Here is a 21518-nt window from a genome sequence, read left to right as displayed (position 1 = left end):
CTGGCACTAAAGTTCCTTAAAGGAGCCGGGTGAATCTCAATAATTTCCAACTGAACACACTGAATTGTTGACAAGAACCTCCAGCACCTAGACTGCCAGCATCAAGCCAGCTGGGACCTTCTCTATTAGCTGCCATGGGAGGTTTTGGTCTGAGCTCAGCCCAGCTTCCCCTCTCTGTGTGTCTGGCACAGTGATACCGGGCAGTGTCCTCAGGCTTCATCCTGGTCATTTGCAGATACAACAGGCTGTTGGAATTGTCTCTGGAGATGGTGAATCGACCCTTAACTGAGTCAGTGTAATATATAGCGGTCAGGGGAGGCTCCAGGCACCAGCACAGCAAGTGCATGCCTGGGGCGGCAAGCCAGACCTGCCGGTTGCTGTGAGGGCAGCAGTCAAACTGCCTTCGGCGGGATGCCTGTGGGAGGACCCCTGGCTTCAGCGGCAATTCAGTGGTGGGTACACAGAAGGTGTGGGACTGGCAGACCTCCTGCAGGCATGCTGCCGAAAGCAACCTGCCTGCCATGCTTGGGGCAGCAAAAATGATAGAGCCACCCCTGATAGCGGTGACAGCAATGTAGGCGACTCACTCCAGTGCCTTCCCGGGAGCCTGTTGGACCCAGCTCATCCGGTGTCTGCTGAACGTGTATCTGGAACCTTTGCAGGAGAGGCGGAGAGAGTCTCCGGGCTTTTTCACACCCCCTCCGGACTCCACCAGCTGCACCTGGGACCGGGCAGCTGGAAATAAAGACAGGTTACAAATTATTCCAATTTTAATTGCAACAGTGTAATGTCTCCTTGTTTTTCTAGTACAACGGGGATAAATACCTTCTAAAGCTGCTACAATGAGAAACAAATAGAGCCAAAGTCTCATTTTCCCTGTGGTTAGAGGGGAAAGTTCTCAGGGAATTGGCTGGTCACTGCACAGACACAGAGGGCTGTGGATTGTGTCTCCGGGTGCAGACTGGGCAGAGAGGGGTGGGGATGTAAATAGGAAACACTCACCCTTATTCACATATCTCTCTCCTTTTAAGAAAAAAAAATGTGATGTGATGTATTACATGCAGTACGACTCAGAGGGAGAGAGTCAGATTATTCCAGACTGTGTGTTTGTGCAGCACCAGGCACACTGCAAAGGGACACTGAGTACACTTTTGACAAGGAAAAAAATAAAGATGCCTTTGTGATGAACTAGGAATGTTCTTAATGTTTGCTCTGAATACTGTGTTGGTGCCTCAGTGTCCCCATTGCAGTTCTTAAGTATCTGGCAGAGCAAAGGGCCAGTGCACCTAAATGCCTGACACTCTGTCTCCTAGCAACTGATGGCCTGGGCCCCTCCTCTGCAAAGGTGCCAGCTGAAGGTGTTGGAGACAAAGAGGTCAGGTGACCTCCTGACCCGGGAAAGGAGCTGAGCAGAGAGGAGGGGCTGGAGGGGGTTGTTAGTCTGGAGCTGGCTGGGGATGAGGAATGAGGGCAGACGTGGGGATCTGGCTCACTGCCCCCTAGAATGAACCCGGCCGAGGGGTCCGGTTCTCTGTGCCTACAAGCTCTGTTTTAGACCTTGTTCCTGTCATCAAATAAACCTCTGTGTTACTGGCTGGCTGAGAGTCACCTCTGACTGCGAAATGGGGGAGCAGGACCCTGTGGCTTCCCCACGACCCCACCAGGGTGGGCTCGCTGTGGGAAGTGCACGGAGGAGCAGAGGATGCTGAATGCTACAAGAAGAGACCCAGGAGGAGAAGCTGTGTGAGCTTCTTGCCCTGAACAAGTCTGCTCCAAGGGAGAGGAGGCTCCCCAAAGTCCTGACTGGCTTTGTGGGGAGCAGTTCCAGAGCATCGCCCGGTGACTCCGTGACAGCCTTAAGATCATAAGAGTGGCCAGACTGGGTCAGACCAAAGGTCCATCTAGCCCAGTGTCCTGTCCTCCGACAATGGCCAATGCCAGGTGCCCCAGAGGGAATGAGCAGGTAGAGCCTTGAAGATGCTCGATTCCCCAGAAGGAGATTTGAGGGTGGGATCACAGTCTGGTTATCTGGCTGTGGAAGACTCAGAGATGCCTGGGAATATTTGCCACATATGAGGAAAATTATGTTTTAAATCTGTTATAAAAGAAACAAATAGATGAGACTGACCCATACGGGAGTAAAATATTAAGGTGTGTGGGGGATGAATCTCAGCTCTGGAGCTCCATGCCCACGTGTGACCAGTCACAGGAGTTAGTGACTGGGGAGGGGTTTGGTCACCCACCCGCTGGAGAACGAAGATAACTTTGGGCTCTGGGAGAGTGCTGGGATTGTCCACACTCCTTCCCAGCAGGGACTGGCTCCATTGACGTGCCAGAGGGAACTATTTCCTGGTGGGCTCAGATAACGTGGTTAACGGGCCAAACGCCAGTGCTTTCTCTCCCTGGAGTTCCCCTACTCATGTCAGAGACCAGTGGTGTGTGTAAGAAAAGCAGGGTTGTGCTCAACGTTGGTGCTCTGTGGGAGATTCCCTTGGACCCGTGGAGTTAAAAGCTGGTGTCATATGTGCGCCCACCCTGAAGCCCCTTCTCATGCCCGTCCCACAGCTGTGCTCTGGGTGTGTCACTCCAGCCCAGGGCCGGCTTTAGGCCAATTCCCCTGAATCAGGCCTCCCGACTCAGAGGGCCCCGTGCCTAAGAGGGCCTGACAACCCCATGACCTGCTTCGCCAGTGGAGCGCAGAAAGCCTTGTGGCCTCTCTCCCCCATCCGGAACCCGGCAAGCCCCGCTGCCCCCTTCCCCTGGCTGGATAGTGGGCAGACAACTCTAAGCACAAGGCCCCGCTACCCTGGCAGTCCCTGAGGCCCCACTACCCCGGCCAGAGCCCAGGCAGACTGCTTAAAGCCCACAGACTCACTCCCGGTACTGGAGTGCGGCAATCCCTGCAACCCGCTTCCCTGGCAGAGCGCAGAAACCTCACGGCCCCACTTTCCCAGCTGGAGAGCTGCAAGCCTCATGGCTCCCCTCCCCCGGCTGGAGTGTGGCAAGCCGAAGTGCCGCCGAAGACTCGGGGCACCGTCCGGTGAGTACAAGCCCCACAAATTGGGCCCTGCTCTTGCTAAAGCCAGCCCTGCTCCCGCGCCTCCCCCGCCGTGTGAATAGGGGTGATAAGCCATATGGTGAGCACAGTGCAGGGCAGCCCCCAGCTTGCTGGAGGGGGTGGTACTAACAGAGAAGATTAATCACACTGTTTAAAAGAGAATACCATTTATTTAAATATTTTTGGATGTTTTCTATATTTCCAAATATATTGATTTCATTTACAACACAGAATACAAAGTGTACAGTGCTCACTTTATATTTATTTTTGAATACAAGTGTTTGCACTGTAAAAAGACAAAAGAAATGGTACTTTTCAATTCACCTAATACAAGAAATGTAGTGCAATCTCCTTATCATGAAAGTTGAACTTACAAATTTAGAATTATGTGCAAAAATATTGCATTCAAAAATAAAACAGTGTAAAATTGTAGAGCTTGCAAGTCCACTCAGTCCTACTTCCTGTTCAGCCAATCACTCAGAAAAACAAGTTTGTTTACATCTGAAGGTGATGCTGCCTGCTTCTTGTTTAGAATGTCAATTGACTGTGAGAACAGGTGTTCTCTGCCACTGTTGTAGCCGACTTCACAAGATACTTCCATGCCAGATGCTCTAAAGATTCGTATGTCCCTTGATGCTTCAACCACCATTCTAGAGGACCTGCGTCCATGTTGATGACAGGTTCTGCTCAAAAACCATCCAAAGCAGTGAGGAGTCTGGTGGCACCTTAGAGACTAACGCTACGTCTACACTAGAAACTTCAAAACACTAAATGTGAGTGTGGTTGTGCGTGAGTGCTGGGACAGAGCTCTCCCAGCGGTCCTAGTAATCCACCTTCATGAGGGGAATAGCTCAGAGTGCTGGTAGCCTGGCTTCCAGTGCTCGCTGCCTGTCTTCACGAGCATTTCAAAGTGCTCAAACTTGCTGCACTCTGGGGACTAATTTTTCACACCGCTGAGCCAGCAAGTTAGAGCACTATAAAATGTAAATGTAGAGAAACCCTCACTGATTTATTTGGGCATAAGCTTTCGTGGGTAAAAAGTCCACTTCTTCAGACGCATGGAGTGAAAATTACAAATAAAGTGCCACAAGGACTCCTCATAGTTTTTGCTGATACAGACTAACATGGCTACCACTCTGAAGAGAAGGGAGTTACCTTACAAGTGGAGAACCAGTGTTGACAAGGTCAATTCAGTCAGGGTGGGTGTGGTCCACTCCCAATGTATTTCCATGGACCTTTCTATGCCTGTTTCTATAATAATTTTAATGTGAAAAATGACCCATTTCTCAGTAAGTTTGCAAATATTCCTGCAGCACCAGGAAGATGAATGTTATCCAGAGAAACTGGGTGACTGCTGGAGGCATTTTAAAATGGTATCTATTAGTATGTAGGTTATTCATATTGAGTCTACTGCGTGTCTCTTTATCTCTGAGGGCTCAACTATCCCAGTAATAGGAGTCTTCCTATGTGATTTAGAAACAGCTTCTTCTTTTTGAGCCAGTCCCGCTCTGCTCTGAGTCACTGTCTCTGGCGCAGTAATAGGGGCAGGTGTCTGCAGCTGTCAGCAAGCGGAGCTGCAGGGAGACCTGGTTCTTGGCAGTTTCTCCAGAGATGGTGATTCGGCCCTGGAGAGATGGGGTGTAGCCTGTGCTCCCGCTATACGGGTACACATACCCCATCCACTCCAGCCCTTTCCCGGGGGCTGCCGGATCCAGTGCCAGCTGTAGCTGCTGGTAGTGATGGATACATCAGAGACAGCACAGGTCAAGGTGAGGGTCTCTCCGGGCTTCACTGTTTCTGGGCCAGACTGGACCAGCTGCACCTGAGGGAGGACACCTGGGGAAGTGAAAACAGAACAAGAGATTAGTTAATCACTGTATGAACCTATACGTCTGTCCCAGATTCCCCCACTCCCAGGTAGGCACTTACAGTGGAGAACAGGGAAAGGGACAGCCACAGAGATTTCATTCTCATTTTCGTGCAATGAGGGAAACTCCCCAGCGGGCAGGACCAGGCAGTTCTGTGTCTGGGGAGAGACTGAAGCTCCTAAAACCAGGGGTTGGTATTTAAACAGGAACCCCACCCCCCAGGCAGGGATTTGCATTCGAGTTCTCCAGGGTGAGATGGCAGGGGATGAGCACTCAGTACATGACATTGTCCCCTTTACACCACAGAGAGACTGTGCACAGCACATGTGTAGTGACAAAGGATGGCTGTGTGGGGTTAGGAGGACAGTCACCAAGGCTGCGACTCAGGATAACCCTCTGGGCCAGGGATTTGTCTGTGGATTTCACATATCAAGTATAAACTATCCAGGTGACCACTAGTTAGGTAGACCTGTCTGGTGGGATTCACAGCCCCCTTCATTTCTTAGAGTGGGACCCAGAGACCAGGGAAGCCATTGGGTTTTTCTCCATGAGAATCATAGAATATCAAGGTTGGAAGGAACCTCAGGAGATCATCTAGTCCAACCCCCTGCTCAAAGCAGAGCAAATCCCTAGACAGTTTTTCTTTGAACCCCCGTTCCCTAAATGGCCCACTCAAGGACTGAATTCACAACCTGGTGTTTAGCAGGCTGATGCTCAAACCACTAAGCTATCCCTTCCATGGCTACTGCAGCTTGTGCTGGGCAAACGGAATAAATCCAAAGTATATAGAGACTGCCAATAGAGTCTTGGGAACATCTGATGGGGAAGGAGTTGCAGCTGTTGGTGGAGCAAAGGGCTAGTTTCAGGCACCAGAGTCTGACAAACAGCTTTAGTGAATGGGGACCAACTGGGCAAGGAGAGAAGTTGCCTCTTCTGAGGTGTCGCAGCTGAGACCTGTGGCCAGAGTAACTCTGAAGGGAAACACACAATAGATGGGGATGGTATGATGGGTTCAGTCACAGAGACTCCCTTGGGACTGTCACTTTATGTGCTGAATTTACCTCTGAGCCCATCTTTCCTGCCAGCTTGGGACTCCAGAACCCTGCCTTCTTGAGCCAGACACACTAGCCTGCAACAACACAGACCCAGGTCTGGTCCACACCTCCAAAGCTGCAGACTTTAACCAAAAACTGCTCAGCAGGTCACCTATCTCCAGCACTCAGACACCCAGTTCCCAATGGAATCCAAACCCCAAATAAATCTGTTTTACTCTTTATATAGGTTATACAGGGTAAACTCATTAATTGTTGGCCCTCTATAACACAGATAGAGAGATTTGCAGAGCTATTTGCCCCCCCAGGTATTAATCACTTACTCTGGGTTTATCAATAAACAAAAGTGATTTATTAAGTACAAAAAGTAGGATTTAAGTGGTCCAAGTAATAACAGACAGAACAAAGTAAGTTACCAAGCAAAATAAAACAAAAACATGCAAGTCTAAGCCTAATACATTAAGAAACTGATTACAGGTAAATCTCACCCTCAGAGATGTTATAATAAGTCTTGTTCACAGACCAGACGTCTTCCTAGTCTGTGCCCAATCCTTTCCCCTGGTACAGTCCTTGTTAGTTCCAACAGACATCTTAGGTGAAAAGCAGGGGCTTTCTCATGACTGGGACCCCCTTTGTTCTGTTCCACCCCCTTTTATCTCTTTGGCACAAGGTGGGACTCTTTTGTCTCTCTGGGTTCCCATCCCTCCTTCTAAATGGAAAAGCACCAGGTTTAAGATGGATTCCAGTATCATGTGACATTTTCACATGTTCTGTGAGGCCCCTGCATTCTTCTAGGGCTGGCCTGCAGGTATACAGGAAGGCTTGCAGGTAAATAAACCCATTCAAACCCAGTTATCCTAATCAATGAGAGCCATTAAGATCCTAAGCCACCATTAATGGCCTATGCTTTGCATAATTACAATAGGACCTCAGAGTTATACTTCATATTTCTAGTTTCAGATACAAGCATGATACATTCATACAAATAGGATGAACACACTTAGTAGATTATAAGCTTTGTAATGATACCTTACAAGAGACCTTTTGTATAAAGCATATTCCACATACATATAGTCACTCTTATAAACATATTTTTATAAAACATCTTCATAGATGAAACAGTTTTGTTTGGAGGTGCCACCATCTTGACTGAGACATGGTCAGTGTTCATGTGTCACTCTTTGTTCCCTACAATACAAATGGCAAATTACAGCACCAGAGAGCTCAAGCCTCCGTGCAGAATCTGCTTTCCCTAAGGCCGTGTCTACACTAGAGAGTTAAGTCAACACAAGTTACGCTGATGATTGCAAATCACAGTAATTATATCACTTGCGCATGTTCACACCATGCTCCCTGTGTGGGTGGAATTCACCCACGACACTGTTTTTGCCCCATCAGGTATTGGGATCTCAACCCAGAATCCCAATGGGCAGCGGAGACTGCGGGAACTGTGGGATAGCTACTCACAGCTACCCACAGTGCAATGCCCCAGAAGTCGATGCTAGCCTCGGTACTGTGGACGAAGTCCGCTGACTTAATACACTTAGAGCATTTTGTGTGGGGACACACACAATCGACTGTATAAAAATGATTTCTAAAAAAAGTCTTCTATAAATTCGACCTAATTTCATAGGGTAGACATAGCCTTAGTGGTCTTCTAGCTTCTCAGACAAGTGTAAGTGCAGGACAGCACCTTCTTAGGAATGAAGGAATATTTGGAGCAGGGAAATTATACCTCTTTTCTGGTGGTTTTCGTTAGGATTTGAAAAGAGCCCAAGAGAACTAGGAACCCAAATGCTATCCAAATTCAATAGGATTTGGGCCCTTAGTTCCTTTATAGCAACGCTGAAATCCTGTTCCTGTTCGATACAGATTCATTATGCTGTTGGCAAAGCACTATATGTACTGTACAGTCCTAGATACATTTCCGGTTAATAAGGGCTTTATTCAAATCAGGTGAGTTAAATGGGCGTCTTTCGGCTGATATCAATGTGCTTTCGATCACATGAGCAAGTGGAGTTGTATTTGCTGCCTTCAGAAGCCAGTAATCCTATGAGAATATAAGCACTACAAAAAAACAAACAAACAAAAACTAGTGCGGTCAGTCCGTGTCTGTATCTGTGGGGGGGCGGGGGGGGTCACAGGCGGGCAGCTGCGGACAGGAGTTTTCTCGCTCACGGTCTCTGCGCTGCGAGCTGTAGAACTGCAGCGCCCCCCAGCGGAGAGTTTGTGCTTAGCCAGCGAGGGCGGGTTTCTGTCTGAGCTCAGCCCGGCGTCCCGCACTGTGTGTCCCGCACAGCGATCCCGGGCGGGGTCCTCGGGCTTCAGGCCGGTCAGTTGCAGCGAATTTACTGTATTGCCGGGTCTCCTGTGTGAGCCCGGAGCGGTGTGTGTGTCACTGCTGCCCCCGCGCGGCTGCCGGGAGAAGGGCGGTTCCGCAGCCTGGGTTTTTGTCTGATCACAAACCGGTTTCGTTTCACTGTGTCTCTTGCACAGTAATAGCGGGCGGTGTCCTCGGGCTTCAGGCCGGTCATTTGCAGATACAGCAGGTTGTTGGAGTTGTCCCTGGAGATGGTGAATCGGCCTTCAACAGACGAGGAGTACCACCGGTTGGATGCATCGGGTCTAATCTGAGCCACCCACTCCAGGACCTTCCCGGGAGACTGGCGGACCCAGTGCATGTAGTTATCGCTGAAGGTGAACCGGAGGCTTTGCAGGAGAGGCGGAGAGAGTCTCCGGGCTTTTTCACATCCCTTCCGGACTCCACCAGCGCCTGGGACCGGACTCCTGGGAATAGAAAGATATTATACATCGCATTGATATTCACAGCAATAATAGACTGTTCCTCTGCCCCGCCAATGGGTGTGAGGGGAGAAAATACCTTCCAAAGCCACTGCAAGGGACACTACATAGAGCCAAAGCCTCATTTTCCCTGGTGCTGGAGGGGAAAGTTCTCAGGGGACTGACTGGCTGGTCACTGCACAGACCCGGGGCGGGCTGAGGATCGTCTCCCCGGGTGCAGCCTGGGCAGATATAAAGACAGATTTAAACAGGAAACTGTCACACTGATTTGAATATCCTGCTCCTTATAAGATACACAAACTCCTTCCCTGCCTGATCTCATTTCTTGCCCTCCTTTGCTCTCAAGGCTGTTGAACAGAGCTGTCTTCCTCGGTCTCTGCGTCGGGGGAGTGCGGGGGGGTTTGTCCGACCTCAGATCGGCTTCCCCTCAGGGTGTCTCTATGCGCCAGAGAGAGACAGGTGCGGTTCACACCTGATACCCGGCGGTGTTCTGGGGCTTCAGGCCGGTCATGTGCAGGTAGAAGCTGGCGCTGTCTGTGGAGGCTGTGAAGCGCCCCTGGATGGAGGGGAGTAGTTATTCGAGACTGAAGATTTGTGATAGCGAACCAGCCACTCCAGTCCCTTTCCCAGCTGCTGCCTGACCCAATCCATCCACCGGTCGTTAGGAACAAACCCACCCACGGCGCGTGTCAGCTGGGTGGATTCCCCGGGCTGCTTCGCTTCGGGACCCTATTGGGTCAGAACAACCTGCGAACGGGCCCCTGCGGAGTGGGGAGGAGGGAGGAGAGGAAACAGGGAACAGGGAAGGAACCAGCCAGTTAAATACCTTCTCCACCAATTAACAAGAGTCAACTAAACCAATAGCATCGTGTTTACAGATAACTACATTAATGCCAATAATATAATGCCCGGGATTCCGAGAGAAGGGGGAGTTATGTGTCAGTGTGTGTAGCGCTTCGACCCAAATCCCACTGAAACCCAAGGGGATTTTTATTAGTGGCCTGGATCTACATCGGATCAGGTCCCATGTGTTTGTGTGGAGTCCTGCACAATGGGAACCTGGGCCTGAAATGCACCGGAACGGGGCTGTCAGAGCAGGAGAGGAAGGAGGGAGTGAGGGATTGTAGCATAAAAGAGAGAAAGGAAGAAAGGAAGCTGCAGTCCTGGTAATGACAGTCAAGCGCTTCTAGGTCACCTTTCAATCACCATCATCTTCATCCTCCTCCTCGTCATCATCTTTGGCACATTCTCAACTTTACCAGCAAATATTTTATATAATCGTTCCGGATAGTTCCTCATCTCTAACAAGGGGACAGCAGCATTTCCCTCTCTCACAGAGGGGATGTGAAAGCAACTACATTAAACATTGTGAGGGGCTAATATATTACCTCAATTTGGGGCATACTAGTAGCTGCGATAAAACCTGGAGTCCTAAATCACTGCTATTCAGTTATGATATTATCGTCAATAAGAATAAATAAATAATAATAATTTATTTTTTTTTGTTGTAGTTGGGCCTCGGAGTCGTCTTTCGGATCCCACTAGTCGAAGCCCTGGGCCATCTCAGGACAAACAGATGTTCCTACTCCCAAAGATTTGTTTGTTGGATATAATTGATGTTGCATCTGTCCCAGCACCTGGAGCACGTGGAGGTGCTGGGTATGGTTTGTTGGGATGGGGTGGGAGGAGAAGGGGACCTCCCGGTGTGTAAGTGGCAGAGGGACGGGGTGGGAAAGCGCTCCCCAAACATGCCTTCTTGTGTGAACGTGAACGTCTAAGCTGGGTAAATTCCCGGGAACAGGGAAGTGGAGGTGACAGGCAGGGACTGGGAGATTCCCCGGTTTTCTCTCTTTTCTCCTCTGCAGATTTTGGTGTTTGATCCCCTGTTCCCCGCCAGCAGCGACCTGATTCTGAAGGCAACAGGGCAGGTTTTTGTCTGATTTCAGCCCGGCTTCCCACAGTATCTCACCACTAATGTCACCGTTACCTCGGTCTCAGTGAGTCCCCGGTGCACATTTCAGTGGGAAGCGCAGGGAAGCAGAGCGTGTAAAATCCCTTGGCGGAAAGGCCTGGGAGGGTGGATGCAAGCGGAGAAACGCGGGTGGCTCCTGGGATCCCCCTGTTGGCAATGCCCTGCCTGTCTGTCTCCTTCCCTACAGCACTAACTGAATGTCCATGTCGGCTGGTTAGAAATTCGCTTCCCCTTTTTGTGCCAGTCCCGGCTCTGCTCTGTGTCACTGTGTCTCTCGGGCGCAGAAATAGGTGCCGGTGTCTGCAGCTGTCAGCGAGCGGAGCTGGAGATAAACTTCGTTTTTAGAGGTGTCCCTGGTGATGGTGACCCGAGGCTTGAGAGCCGAGTTATACTCTGTGGTCCCTCCTTGTGCAGTGCTGCGGATAAACCCCAGCCACTCCAGCCCTTTCCCTGGGGGCTGCCGGTTCCAGCTCCAATAGAGATCACTGACAGAGACTCCAGAGACTTTACAGGTGATGCTGAGGGTCGCTCCCGGCTTCACTGCCCCTGGGCCGGACTGGACCAGCTGCACCTGGGACAGGACACCTGAGGAGAGGGAAACAAAGCAAGGAAAGAATTAGCCACCGAAAGAATCTGTGGATCTGTTGTTAATTTTCTCGCTCTCAATAAACACTCACAGGAGGGGGCAGAGAACAGGGAAAGGAAAAGCCACAGAGATTTCATTCTCGTGTTCATGCAGTGAGGGAAATCCCCCAGTGGACAGGACTGGGCAGTTCTGTGTCTGGGGAGAGACTGGGGCTCCTAGAACCAGGGGTTTGTATTTAAACAGGAACTCCCCGGGGCAGGGATTTGCATGCTGGTTCCCCGGGTGGGTATAAGAGCTGGCAGGGGGTGAGCTCTCAGTACACGGCGATGTCCCCTTCGGACAGGGGTCCCTTTTACAGCCCAGAGAGACCACACGGTCAGCCCAGTGCAGCTGTACATTAGCCTTTGGTAGTTCGCCTGTGGCCTCAGGAGACAGGACAGAAGTAGCAGGGTCGGTTCCTACATCACCGCACTCGCTCCCTGTTGCCGTTGTGTGAATCCACCTAGGGGTCTGCGTGCATAATTCCCACTCGTGTCAGTGGGCGATGGGTGCCCAAATCCCCTTGGCTGGTTGGCTAATCTCAGCCTTACTGAGACAGGGCCTCAGTTCCTCCTCTGTAAAATGGGGCTAATGACACTTCCCGGCTTCACACGTGAGGGTAAAATCCAGGACTGGGTGGGTGCTTTGGTGACCAGGGTCACAGAAGAGCAGAGACCAGGTGGGGGCTGGGCATACAACTGCCAATGAAATCCAGTGAGATTCTGGCTCCGAAATGCCGTAGGTTTCTTGGTAACCCCCCATCCTGACTCCATCTACAGCGTGTTGTGCACCGGCGTCGGGGGCAGGTCAATGTGGAATTTGCACATATGGTTGCGGGTTTGGAATGGGAGTTAAGGGAATTAGGATCCCCAGACCCCACTGGATTTTGGCGTCTGTTGAGTTGTTCACGTCATTTCCGCCTAGTGGGAAAGAGAAGAAATTTGAGCTGAAACTTGCCCCTGTTCTGAAAGGGCAGGAGGTGCTGTACGGCAGAACAGGGCCACATCTCATCTGCCTGCAGAGATTAAACGTGGAATACAAGGTGCAGAGCAGGGGAGAATCCGGATTGTTCATCTCCAAGCGTCTGCATGGGACTGGGAAATTTCTGTGAAATGTGAACTATACCTTGTGTTTGGATCTCTGTAAACTTGTACTTTGTTATGAATTGGTTCGATGAGGCTGAATCTGGGGCCCAGAAGCACAAAAGGGGGCACCTTAGGGGAAATGGGGTAAAAACAGAGAAGTTGGGTCCTGTAAGGATGACAGGACCGGGCCTGTGAAATGTTAAAAGGGTGCTTGGTGGTTAGGTGGTGCTCACTCGGGGACAGGCCTTTGTGCTGGGCTCTGGGCACTGGGGTGAATTTCACCCACAGGGATTCATCGCTGGGTTGAGAGGGGAAGAGATTTACCCGGCTCAGCACGGTGCAGGCACAGGGCCAGAGTGAGGTGTTGGGTGTTTGCTTTCAAACAACGTGCTGCTGAAGAGACACACAGTGGGATTATTTTATAGCTCTTAATTCCATGAATCTTTCCCTAACCCGTCCCATAACCATTACATGAGAGAAATATCTTTGTTTTAATAGTGAGTTTGAGACGATTTCTGTGGCCGCGGAAGGCAAGACGCGTCCAGAGAAACCGGGTGAATGCAGCATGGATTTAAAACCAAACAACCTCTGTCTATGTATTTTGTTCGTAGTGACTTCACTGTGTGTGATCTGTGTCTCTCAATGGGCTCTCCTATCCCTGTGACTGCAGTCTCCCTGCGCTGTTGGGGAACCGCTTCCTCTTTTTGTGCCAGTCCCTGCTCTGCTCTGTGTCGCTGTGTCTCTCCTGGCTCAGTAATAGGTGCCGGTGTCTGCAGCTGTCAGCGAGCGGAGCTGCAGCGAGAACTGGTTCTTGGCGGTGTCTGCGGAGATGGTGACTCGGCTCTGGAGAGACGAGGCGTAGCTTGTGCTCCTGCTATACGGGTACACATTCCCCATCCACTCCAGCCCTTTCCTGGGGGCTGCCGGATCCAGTGCCAGTCGTAATACCGAGTAGTGATGGAGACCCCAGAGACAGCGCAGGTCAGTGTGAGGGGCTCTCCGGGCTTCACCATGCCATGGCCGGACTGGACCAGCTGCACCTGAGAGAGAACACCTGGGAAAAGGGAAATAAATCCAGGGATGATTTAGCCACTGAATCTCTCGCTTTCTCTGTGTGTGTCCCTAATTCCCATACTTCCCCACAGAGACTTACAGGCCGGAGTGGAGAACAGGGAAAGGAAAAGCAACAGAGATTTCATTCTCGCTTTCAAAGAAGGAGGAAAACTCCCCAGCGGGCAGGACCTGGCAGTTCTGTGTCTGGGGAGAGACAGAGGCTCCTAGAACCAGGGGGTTGTATTTAAACAGGAACCCCTGGGGCAGGGATTTGCATGCGGGTTCCCCAGGGCGGGTATAGGAGATGACAGTGCTCGGTGTCTCAGTACATGGCGATGTCCCTTCGGGGACACGTGTCCCATTTATACCACACAGAGACAGGGGGCTCAGCTCAGCACCCAGACACCGACAGCAGGGCAGGGCTGCCTGAGAGTAGGTAGGAGGCTCCTGTATGTAGCTTCTCAGCTTGGGAGACTGGAGTCCTGGTTTCGTCACTGATCTACAAACCCCTGCCTCAGTTTGCCATTCGTCAGATTGTTAAACAATAATAGAATATAATGTATTTAAATATTTGTGGATGTTTTCCACATGTTCATATAAATTGATTTCAATTACAACATACAATACAACGCGTACAATGCTCACTTTATACTATTACTTTTACTATAAATATTTGCATTATAAAAAAACAAAAAAAATAGTTTTCACAGTGGTAGCCGTGTTAGTCTGTATCAGCAAAAAGAACAATGAATCCTTGTGGCACCTTAGAGACTAACAAATTTATTTGGGCATAAGCTTTTGTGGATTAAAACCCACCTCATCAGATGCATGGAGTGGAAAACACAGTAGGAAGACATATATATAGGTACAGAGAGAACATGAAAAGATGGAGGTTACCTTACCAATTCTAACCTGACAAATAAATTAAAATGGGCTATTATCAACAGGATAACTTCAGTGTATACCTTCAAGTCAGTGGCACTGCTATGGGTACCCATATGGACCCACAGTATGGCAACATTTTTATGGCTGACTTAGAACAACACTTCCTTAGCTCTCGTCCCCTAACGCCCTTACTCTACTTGCTCTACATTGGTGACATCTTCATCATATGGACCCATGGAAAAAAAGCCCTGGAGGAATTCTACCAGGATTTCAACAATTTCCATTCTACCATCAACCTCAACCTGAACCAGTCCACACAAGAGATTCACTTCCTGGACACTACAGTGCAAATAAGCAATAGTCACATAAACATCACCCTATACTGGAAACCTACTGACTGCTATACTTACCTGCATGCCTCCATCTTTCATCCAGACCACATCACATGATCCATTGTCTACAGCCAAGCTCTAAGATACAACTGAATTTCCTCCAATCTCTCAGACAGAGACAAGAACCTACAAGAACTCTATCAAGTATTCTTAAAACTACAATACCCACCTGCTGAAGTGAAGAAAAAGATTAACAGAGCCAGAAGAGTACCCAGAAGTCACCTCCTACAGGACAGGCCCAACAAAGAAAATAACAGAACCCCACTAGCCGTCACCTTCAGCCCCCAACTAAAACCTCTCCAGCACATCATCAAGGTTCTACAACCTATCCTGAAGGACGATCCCTCACTCTCACAGATCTTGGGAGACAGGCCAGGCCTCGCTTACAGACAGCCCCCAAACCTGAAGCAAATACTCACCAGCAACCACACACCACACAACAAAAACACTAACCCAGGAACCAATCCTTGCAACAAACCCTGTTGCCAACTTTGTCCACATATCTATTCAAGGGACACCATCATAAGACTTAACCACATCAGCCACACCATCAAGGGCTCATTCCTCTGCACATCCACCAACGTGTTATCTGCCATCATGTGCCAGCAATGCCCCTCTGCCATGTACATTGGCCAAACTGAGCAGTCTTTGTGCAAAAGAATAAATGGACACAAATCAGATGTCAAGAATTATAACATTCAAAAACCAATCGGAGAACACTTCAACCTCCCTGGTCACTCAATTACAGACCTAAAAGTAGCAAGTCTTCAACAACAAAACTTTAAAAACACACTCCAATGAGACACTGCAGAAGTGGAATTAATTTGCAAGCTGGACATCATCAAATTAGATCTGAATAAAGACTGTGAGTGGATGGGTCTTTACACAAATTAAAAACTATTTCATCATGCTAATATTTTCCCCTACTGTTACTCACACCTTCTTGTCAATGGGCCACTCTGGTTACCTCCTGCTGATAATAGCCCACTTTGATTGATTTACATCAATTAGAGCTCATGCCCCAATAAGTCTGACAGTCTATAAGGTGCCACAGGACTCTTTGCTGCTTTTAATTGATTTGAATCATTAGAATTAGTAAGGCAACCCCCATCTTTTCATGTTCTCTCTCTCTCTCTATTTTAAACCCCCCTCTCACCCCTATGGGTAGTATGTGTCATCCTCAAACTCAGGTCCTCTACCAGAGGCCTGGGAGTTTGAGGGTTCTGCGCAGTATCTTAGCTGTTCCTAGCACTGCACTCTTCTGGACAGAGAGCTCTGATGTTGTTCCTGGGATCTGTTGGAGCCACTCACCCAGCTTAGGAGTCACAGCCCCGAGTGCTCCTACCACCACTGGGACCACTTTGGCCTTCACTTTCCACATCCTCTCTAGTTCCTCTTTCAGGCCCTGGTACTTCTCCAACTTCTCATATTCCTTCTTCCTGATGTTGCTGTCACTTGGCACTGCTATATCTATCACCATCGCTGTCTTCTGGTCCTTACCTATTACCGGCAGGGCGTATCTGTTAATGGCATGGATCTTGTTTTTCCCACTGAGCTGGCTCTTCAGGACCTGTTTTATCCTTTGATGATACTTGGATGTTGCTGTCTTCCTTGCCTCCTCATCGTGGTTTCCATGTGACTGTGGGATGCCAAGGTACTTGTAGCTGGTCTGTATGTCTGCTATGTGGCCCGCTGGTAGTTCCAGTACATATGTAACTTCCTACTGTATTTTCTACTCCATGCATCTGATGAAGGGGTTTTAGCCCATAAAAGCTTATGCCCAAATAGATTTGTTTGTCTCTAAGGTGCCACAAGTACTCCTCATTCTTTTTAAACAAATTGATATTTTTCAATTCACCTAATAGAAGTATGGGAGTGCAATCTCTTTATCATGGAAGTTGAACTTACAAATGTAGAATTATGTACAAAAAGCTGCATTCAAAAATAAAACAATGTAACGTTTTAGAGCCTACAAGTCCACTCAGTCCTACTTCTTGTTCAACCAATTGCTAAGACAAACATGTTTGATTACCTTTATAGGAGATATTGCTGCCCACTTCTTGTTTACAATGTCACCTGAAAGTGAGACCAGGCATTCTCAAAGCACTGAGTTATCTGCAATTAATCAACAGCACTAGTGTATATTAATAAGGAGCATAACAGAGAAGGGAAGGGGTGGCAGTCTCCATAGATTTCTTGTGTCACTTTGGGCAAGTCCCTTGAGGGCAGTTTTTCAAAAGGATTTAGGCACCTGAAGACGCAGATAAAGTTTTACTAATGTGTCTAAGCAGGCCAGAAACCCAACTACCCCTGACTTTCTTAATGTCCCTGTGACATTATCTGATTAAAATATGACTATATAGATCATTGTTGAAACTACTGTTATATATTTGCAGCAAATCTTGTACAAAGATTGTTGAGTGGAATGTGTATGAAAAGGTTATGATTTGTTGAGTATGATTATGCTATCTGTATGCAATTATCATTTTTGTATGTGACGTTATAAGTATTGGCTTATTGAAATACTTCGATTCCAAATGTTTGCTCCTGGGGGAATGCCCACAAAGTAATTACCCAGCACACCTTGAAGCAGGGGAGGACAAACTTTTTGGCCTGAGGGCCACATAGGGTTTCCAAAATTGAATGGAGGGCTGGTTAGGGGAGGCTGTGCCTCCCCAAACAGCCAGGCATGGCCCAGCCCCCGACCTCTATCTGACCCCCACCTACTTCTTGCCCCCTGACAGCCCCCTCAGGACTCCTATACAATCCAATCTTCCTGATCCCTGTCAGCCCCCCCAAACTCCTTCACCATCCACCACCCCCGTCCCCTGACCACCTCCAGACCCCCTGCCCCTGACTGCCAACACCCCCTATCTACCCCCCTCCTTCCTGACTGCCCCCCAGTACTCCTTGCCCCATTCAACCACCCCTGTTCCCCACCCTTTGACTTTCCTGACCCCTATGTACACCCCCGCTTCCTGACCACCACCCCGAACTCCCCTGCCCTCTTACTGCACCACCCAGAGCACCGGGTTAGGTGGCGGCTGGGCAGTTGCGCTGCCCAGCTGCCCAGAGCATTGCACTGGTGGTGCAATGAGATGAGGTTGCAGGGGAAGGGGAACAGCAGGGGAGGGGCCGGGGGTAGCCTCCTGGGCCAGGAGCTCAGGGGCTGGGCAGGAGAGTCTCACTGGCCAGATGTGGCCTGCAGGCCATAGTTTGCCCACCTCTGCCTTGGAGGGACTATTCAAATTGACTGATCCATGCAAAGAACATTTAATTAACAATGGACCATGGGGGATGCCCATCTATACTTAATGAAATGTCCTGCTCTGACTAGGCAAAATGCATGGACATCTGACTTGCCCATGTGACTCCAAACTCCATCTTGTTACTGTGATTTTCCACAGTAAGAACAATGGAATGCCCTCCACATGGCAAAAGCTATAAAAGGCCATGGAAACACCTCCATTTTGTCTTCAATCCTGCTTCTTATCTCTGGAAGAACTTTGCTACAAACTGAAGCTCTGAACAAAGGACTGAATTACCCATCCAAGCTGTGGCTGTGCTCCAGAGACTTGACTTAAGCCAGCAGTTTATTCCATCACTGCTACAAGCCTGAACCAAGAATTTAACCATTACTGTATGTAACTGATTCCTTTAACCAATTTTAATTCTCATCTTTCTTTCTTTTTACGCATAAACCTTTAGATTTTAGACACTAAAGGATTAGCACCAGTGTGATTTTTGGGTAAGATCCAAGTCAGGGGTCGGCAACCTTTCAGAAGTGCTGTGCCAAGTCTTCATTTATTCACTCTAATTTAAAGTTTCATGTGCCAGTCATACATTTTAACGTTTTTAGAAGGGCTCTTTCTTTAAGTCTATAATGTATAACTAAACTATTGTTGTATGTAAAGTAAATAAGGTTTTAAAAATGTTTAAGAAGCTTCATTTAAAAGTAAATTAAAATGCAGAGCCCCCCGGACCCGTGGCCAAGACCCAGGCAGTGTGAGTGCCATTGAAAATCAACTCGCGTGCTGCTTTCGGCAAGTGTGCCATAGGTTTCCTACCCCTGATCTAAGTTATATATTGATCTGGGTATGTGGCTGGTCCTTTGGGATCAGAAGAACCTATTATTTGATTAGACTGGTTGTAAAGAACCACTCATCTGTGAATCCAGTGTTTTTGGTGGTGATACCAGAACTGGAATGCCTGAGGAAACTGCCTTTATGTTCTCTTGTTAACCAGTGTGGTGAAACAGGAGTTTACTTCTGTGCCTTGTTTGGTATATCTTATAAAAGAATAACCACCAGTCTGGGGATGTGTTTGCCCTATTTCTCAGCAATTCCTCCTGAATATGGCATTCTGAGTTGTGACCCACTGAGGCAGGGTTAGAAGCAGAAATCTCTTCCTGTATGTTTATCATAGGTTGGATCCCCGTGGTGTCCATATCTGGCACAGTAATGCAGAGCGGTGCACTTGGATCTGGGGCTGCTCAATGGGAAATGCAGCGGGTAGTTGAGTTGTAATAGCGTGGGATTGTTATAGTGTGTGCGTGTGTGGGGTTAGCCTGCTATAGATTCGCACCTCTTCTACCTACATTCCCTGTCTCATGGTAGTTTATGTAAAAGGTTTGGCCTAAGCTGCAATGAAATGATAAAAAATCAACTAAATATCTCAGTAATTCTTCTACCACTCTTCGAGGGGCAGCGAGAGTGTGATGGGTGGGAAAGGGGTGGTCAGGGCGCTTCAGAGAAGTTTTATTTTTGAATAAACTGCTCAGCGTTGTCTGGCGTTTCTGATAAAAGACCCGAGGGAAATAAAACAAAGAAGTAATAATTTGGAGGCTGTGGTAACACAGGTGACATCCTGTGACATTTAAGGAGGCAAAAGTTTACCTTGGGAAACTGATAAAACGACAAGTTAGTGGAAACAGAATCTCATCTTCCTGGAGGTGGAGAAATGAGGATGTCCAAGGATGGGGAGTCAATGGCAAACTGCGGAGAAGCCGGAGTCTCTGAACCGGAGGAGATGCAGGGACAGAGGCATGGCAGGATTTTAAAGAGGGCGTTGGGTTATTAATTTCCCTGGACACCTGTAAACATGAGACTCTATCCGCAGTGTGTGATCCCAGCTCTGTGAGCAAAGGCTGAGGGGGGGGAGGAGTGTAGTATCCATGGATGATGGATGGATCGATCATAGAATCACAGAACTGCAGGGCTGGAAGGGAGAGGTCATTCACTCCAGCCCCTGCACTTTGGCACAGGTGCAGCCTGAGGCCAGGGGAGATGAGACAGCAAATCAGGCAGGGAGTCAGATAAGTACAGAAGCTATTTAATAGCCTTCTAAGCAAACATCGCACAGCTCTATGGCTGGTTAGGTGTGTTTGGGGGGAGTATCCTCTGCTCAGTGATAGTTGTCCTGGTCCGTGTTTTTCCTTATCCCGGTTTTTCCCAGCACACAGAACATGGGGGGTCACATGGGGAATTTCTGCTATTTTCTGGGCTATATAGACTGTATTCTGAGGCATAGAACAGTCTATGGGACCCAGCGTGTCAGTCTCCCCACCGCAGTCACGAGGTACCGGCCTCGGGATCTCTGCCGTGTGTGGCACTAGATTTGGCTGCAGAGCCGAGAACATTTTAACCGTTTCAAGGAAGGGAACACACTGTTGTCTCCTGTGAGCGCCCAGCGTCCGGACTGCCAGTGTCAAACCAGCTGGGACTTCCCCTGCTGACCGCAATGGGAGGTTTGTGTCTGAGCTCAGTCCGGCTTCGCCTCACCGTGTCTCTCGCACAGCGATACCGGGCGGTGTCCTCGGGCTTCAGGTCGGTCATTTGCAGGTAGATCAGCTTCTTGGAGCTGTCTGTAGAGGTGTTGAATCGCCTTTTCACGGAATCTCCGTAATGCGTAGTTGCTCCACTAATTGCTGATACCCACTCCAGCCCCTGCCCAGAAGCCTGGCACACCCAGCTCATCCAGTAGCTGTCTATGTTGAACCCTGAGGTGGTACAGGTCAGTCTGAGGGAGTCTCCAGGCTTTTTCACATCCCCGCCGGACTCCAGCAGCTGGACTTGTGACCGGACACCTGGAATAAACCTGTGTTAAAATCATGTCCGTGTGAATTGCCAACAACACAACATTCCGCTGACTCCCCTACCCATACAGAGGGAGAAAATACCTCCCAAAGCTGCTGCAACGAACACGAAATGGAGCCAAAGAGGCATTTTCCCTGGTGTGGGAGGGGAGGTCTCCGGTGGGTCGGCTGGTAACTGCACAGACCCAGTGGGCTGCAGATTGTCTCAGGGTGCAGACTCGGCAGAGAGAGATTTAAAGAGGAAACTCTCACCCTTATCTGCATATCCCCCTCCTCATAACAGATAAAACTCCTTCCCAGTCACTCACTGGATGAGTGCCCTGGTCTGGTCATTCCCTCTGGGGCACCTGGCACTGGCCCGGGTGGGAAGACAGGACACTGGGCTAGATGGACCTTTGGTCTGATCCAGTCTGGTGCTTCTTCTGTTCTTTTGATCTCACATCTTGGTCTGGGGACCCAAGACTCTTTTCTAGAAAAGAAAAGAATGGAAAAGCTTTGAACTCCTCAAGGGTTTAACAGACTCTCACCCTTTGGTGTTGCCCCAGCAGCTGAATGGTGTATGCTCTGTCTGCAGGCCCAACCCTGACACCCCTGAAGCGGACATGACTCTCCTCTTCGCAGTCAGGGAAAGG

General features: G+C 49.1%; 2 gene segments (V, D, J or C); both read right to left on the bottom strand.

The window, feature by feature from the left end:
- Positions 1 to 11014: 11014 nt before the first annotated feature.
- LOC127031890 (immunoglobulin heavy variable 4-59-like) lies at positions 11015 to 11526 on the bottom strand. The segment is given in 2 exon segments: positions 11015 to 11337; positions 11430 to 11526. Coding segments are annotated over 2 exon segments (381 nt in total).
- Positions 11527 to 13212: 1686 nt separating this feature from the next.
- LOC127031701 (Ig heavy chain V region 3-like) lies at positions 13213 to 21058 on the bottom strand. The segment is given in 3 exon segments: positions 13213 to 13305; positions 20573 to 20877; positions 20971 to 21058. Coding segments are annotated over 3 exon segments (444 nt in total).
- Between the last annotated feature and the right edge of the window lie 460 nt (positions 21059 to 21518).

The sequence above is a fragment of the Gopherus flavomarginatus genome, chromosome 11 (genome assembly GCF_025201925.1).
Source record: "Gopherus flavomarginatus isolate rGopFla2 chromosome 11, rGopFla2.mat.asm, whole genome shotgun sequence".
Lineage (NCBI taxonomy): Eukaryota > Metazoa > Chordata > Testudines > Testudinidae > Gopherus > Gopherus flavomarginatus.
The sequence above is the reverse complement of the archived record's forward strand: the minus strand, read 5'-3'. Positions and strand labels throughout refer to the sequence as shown.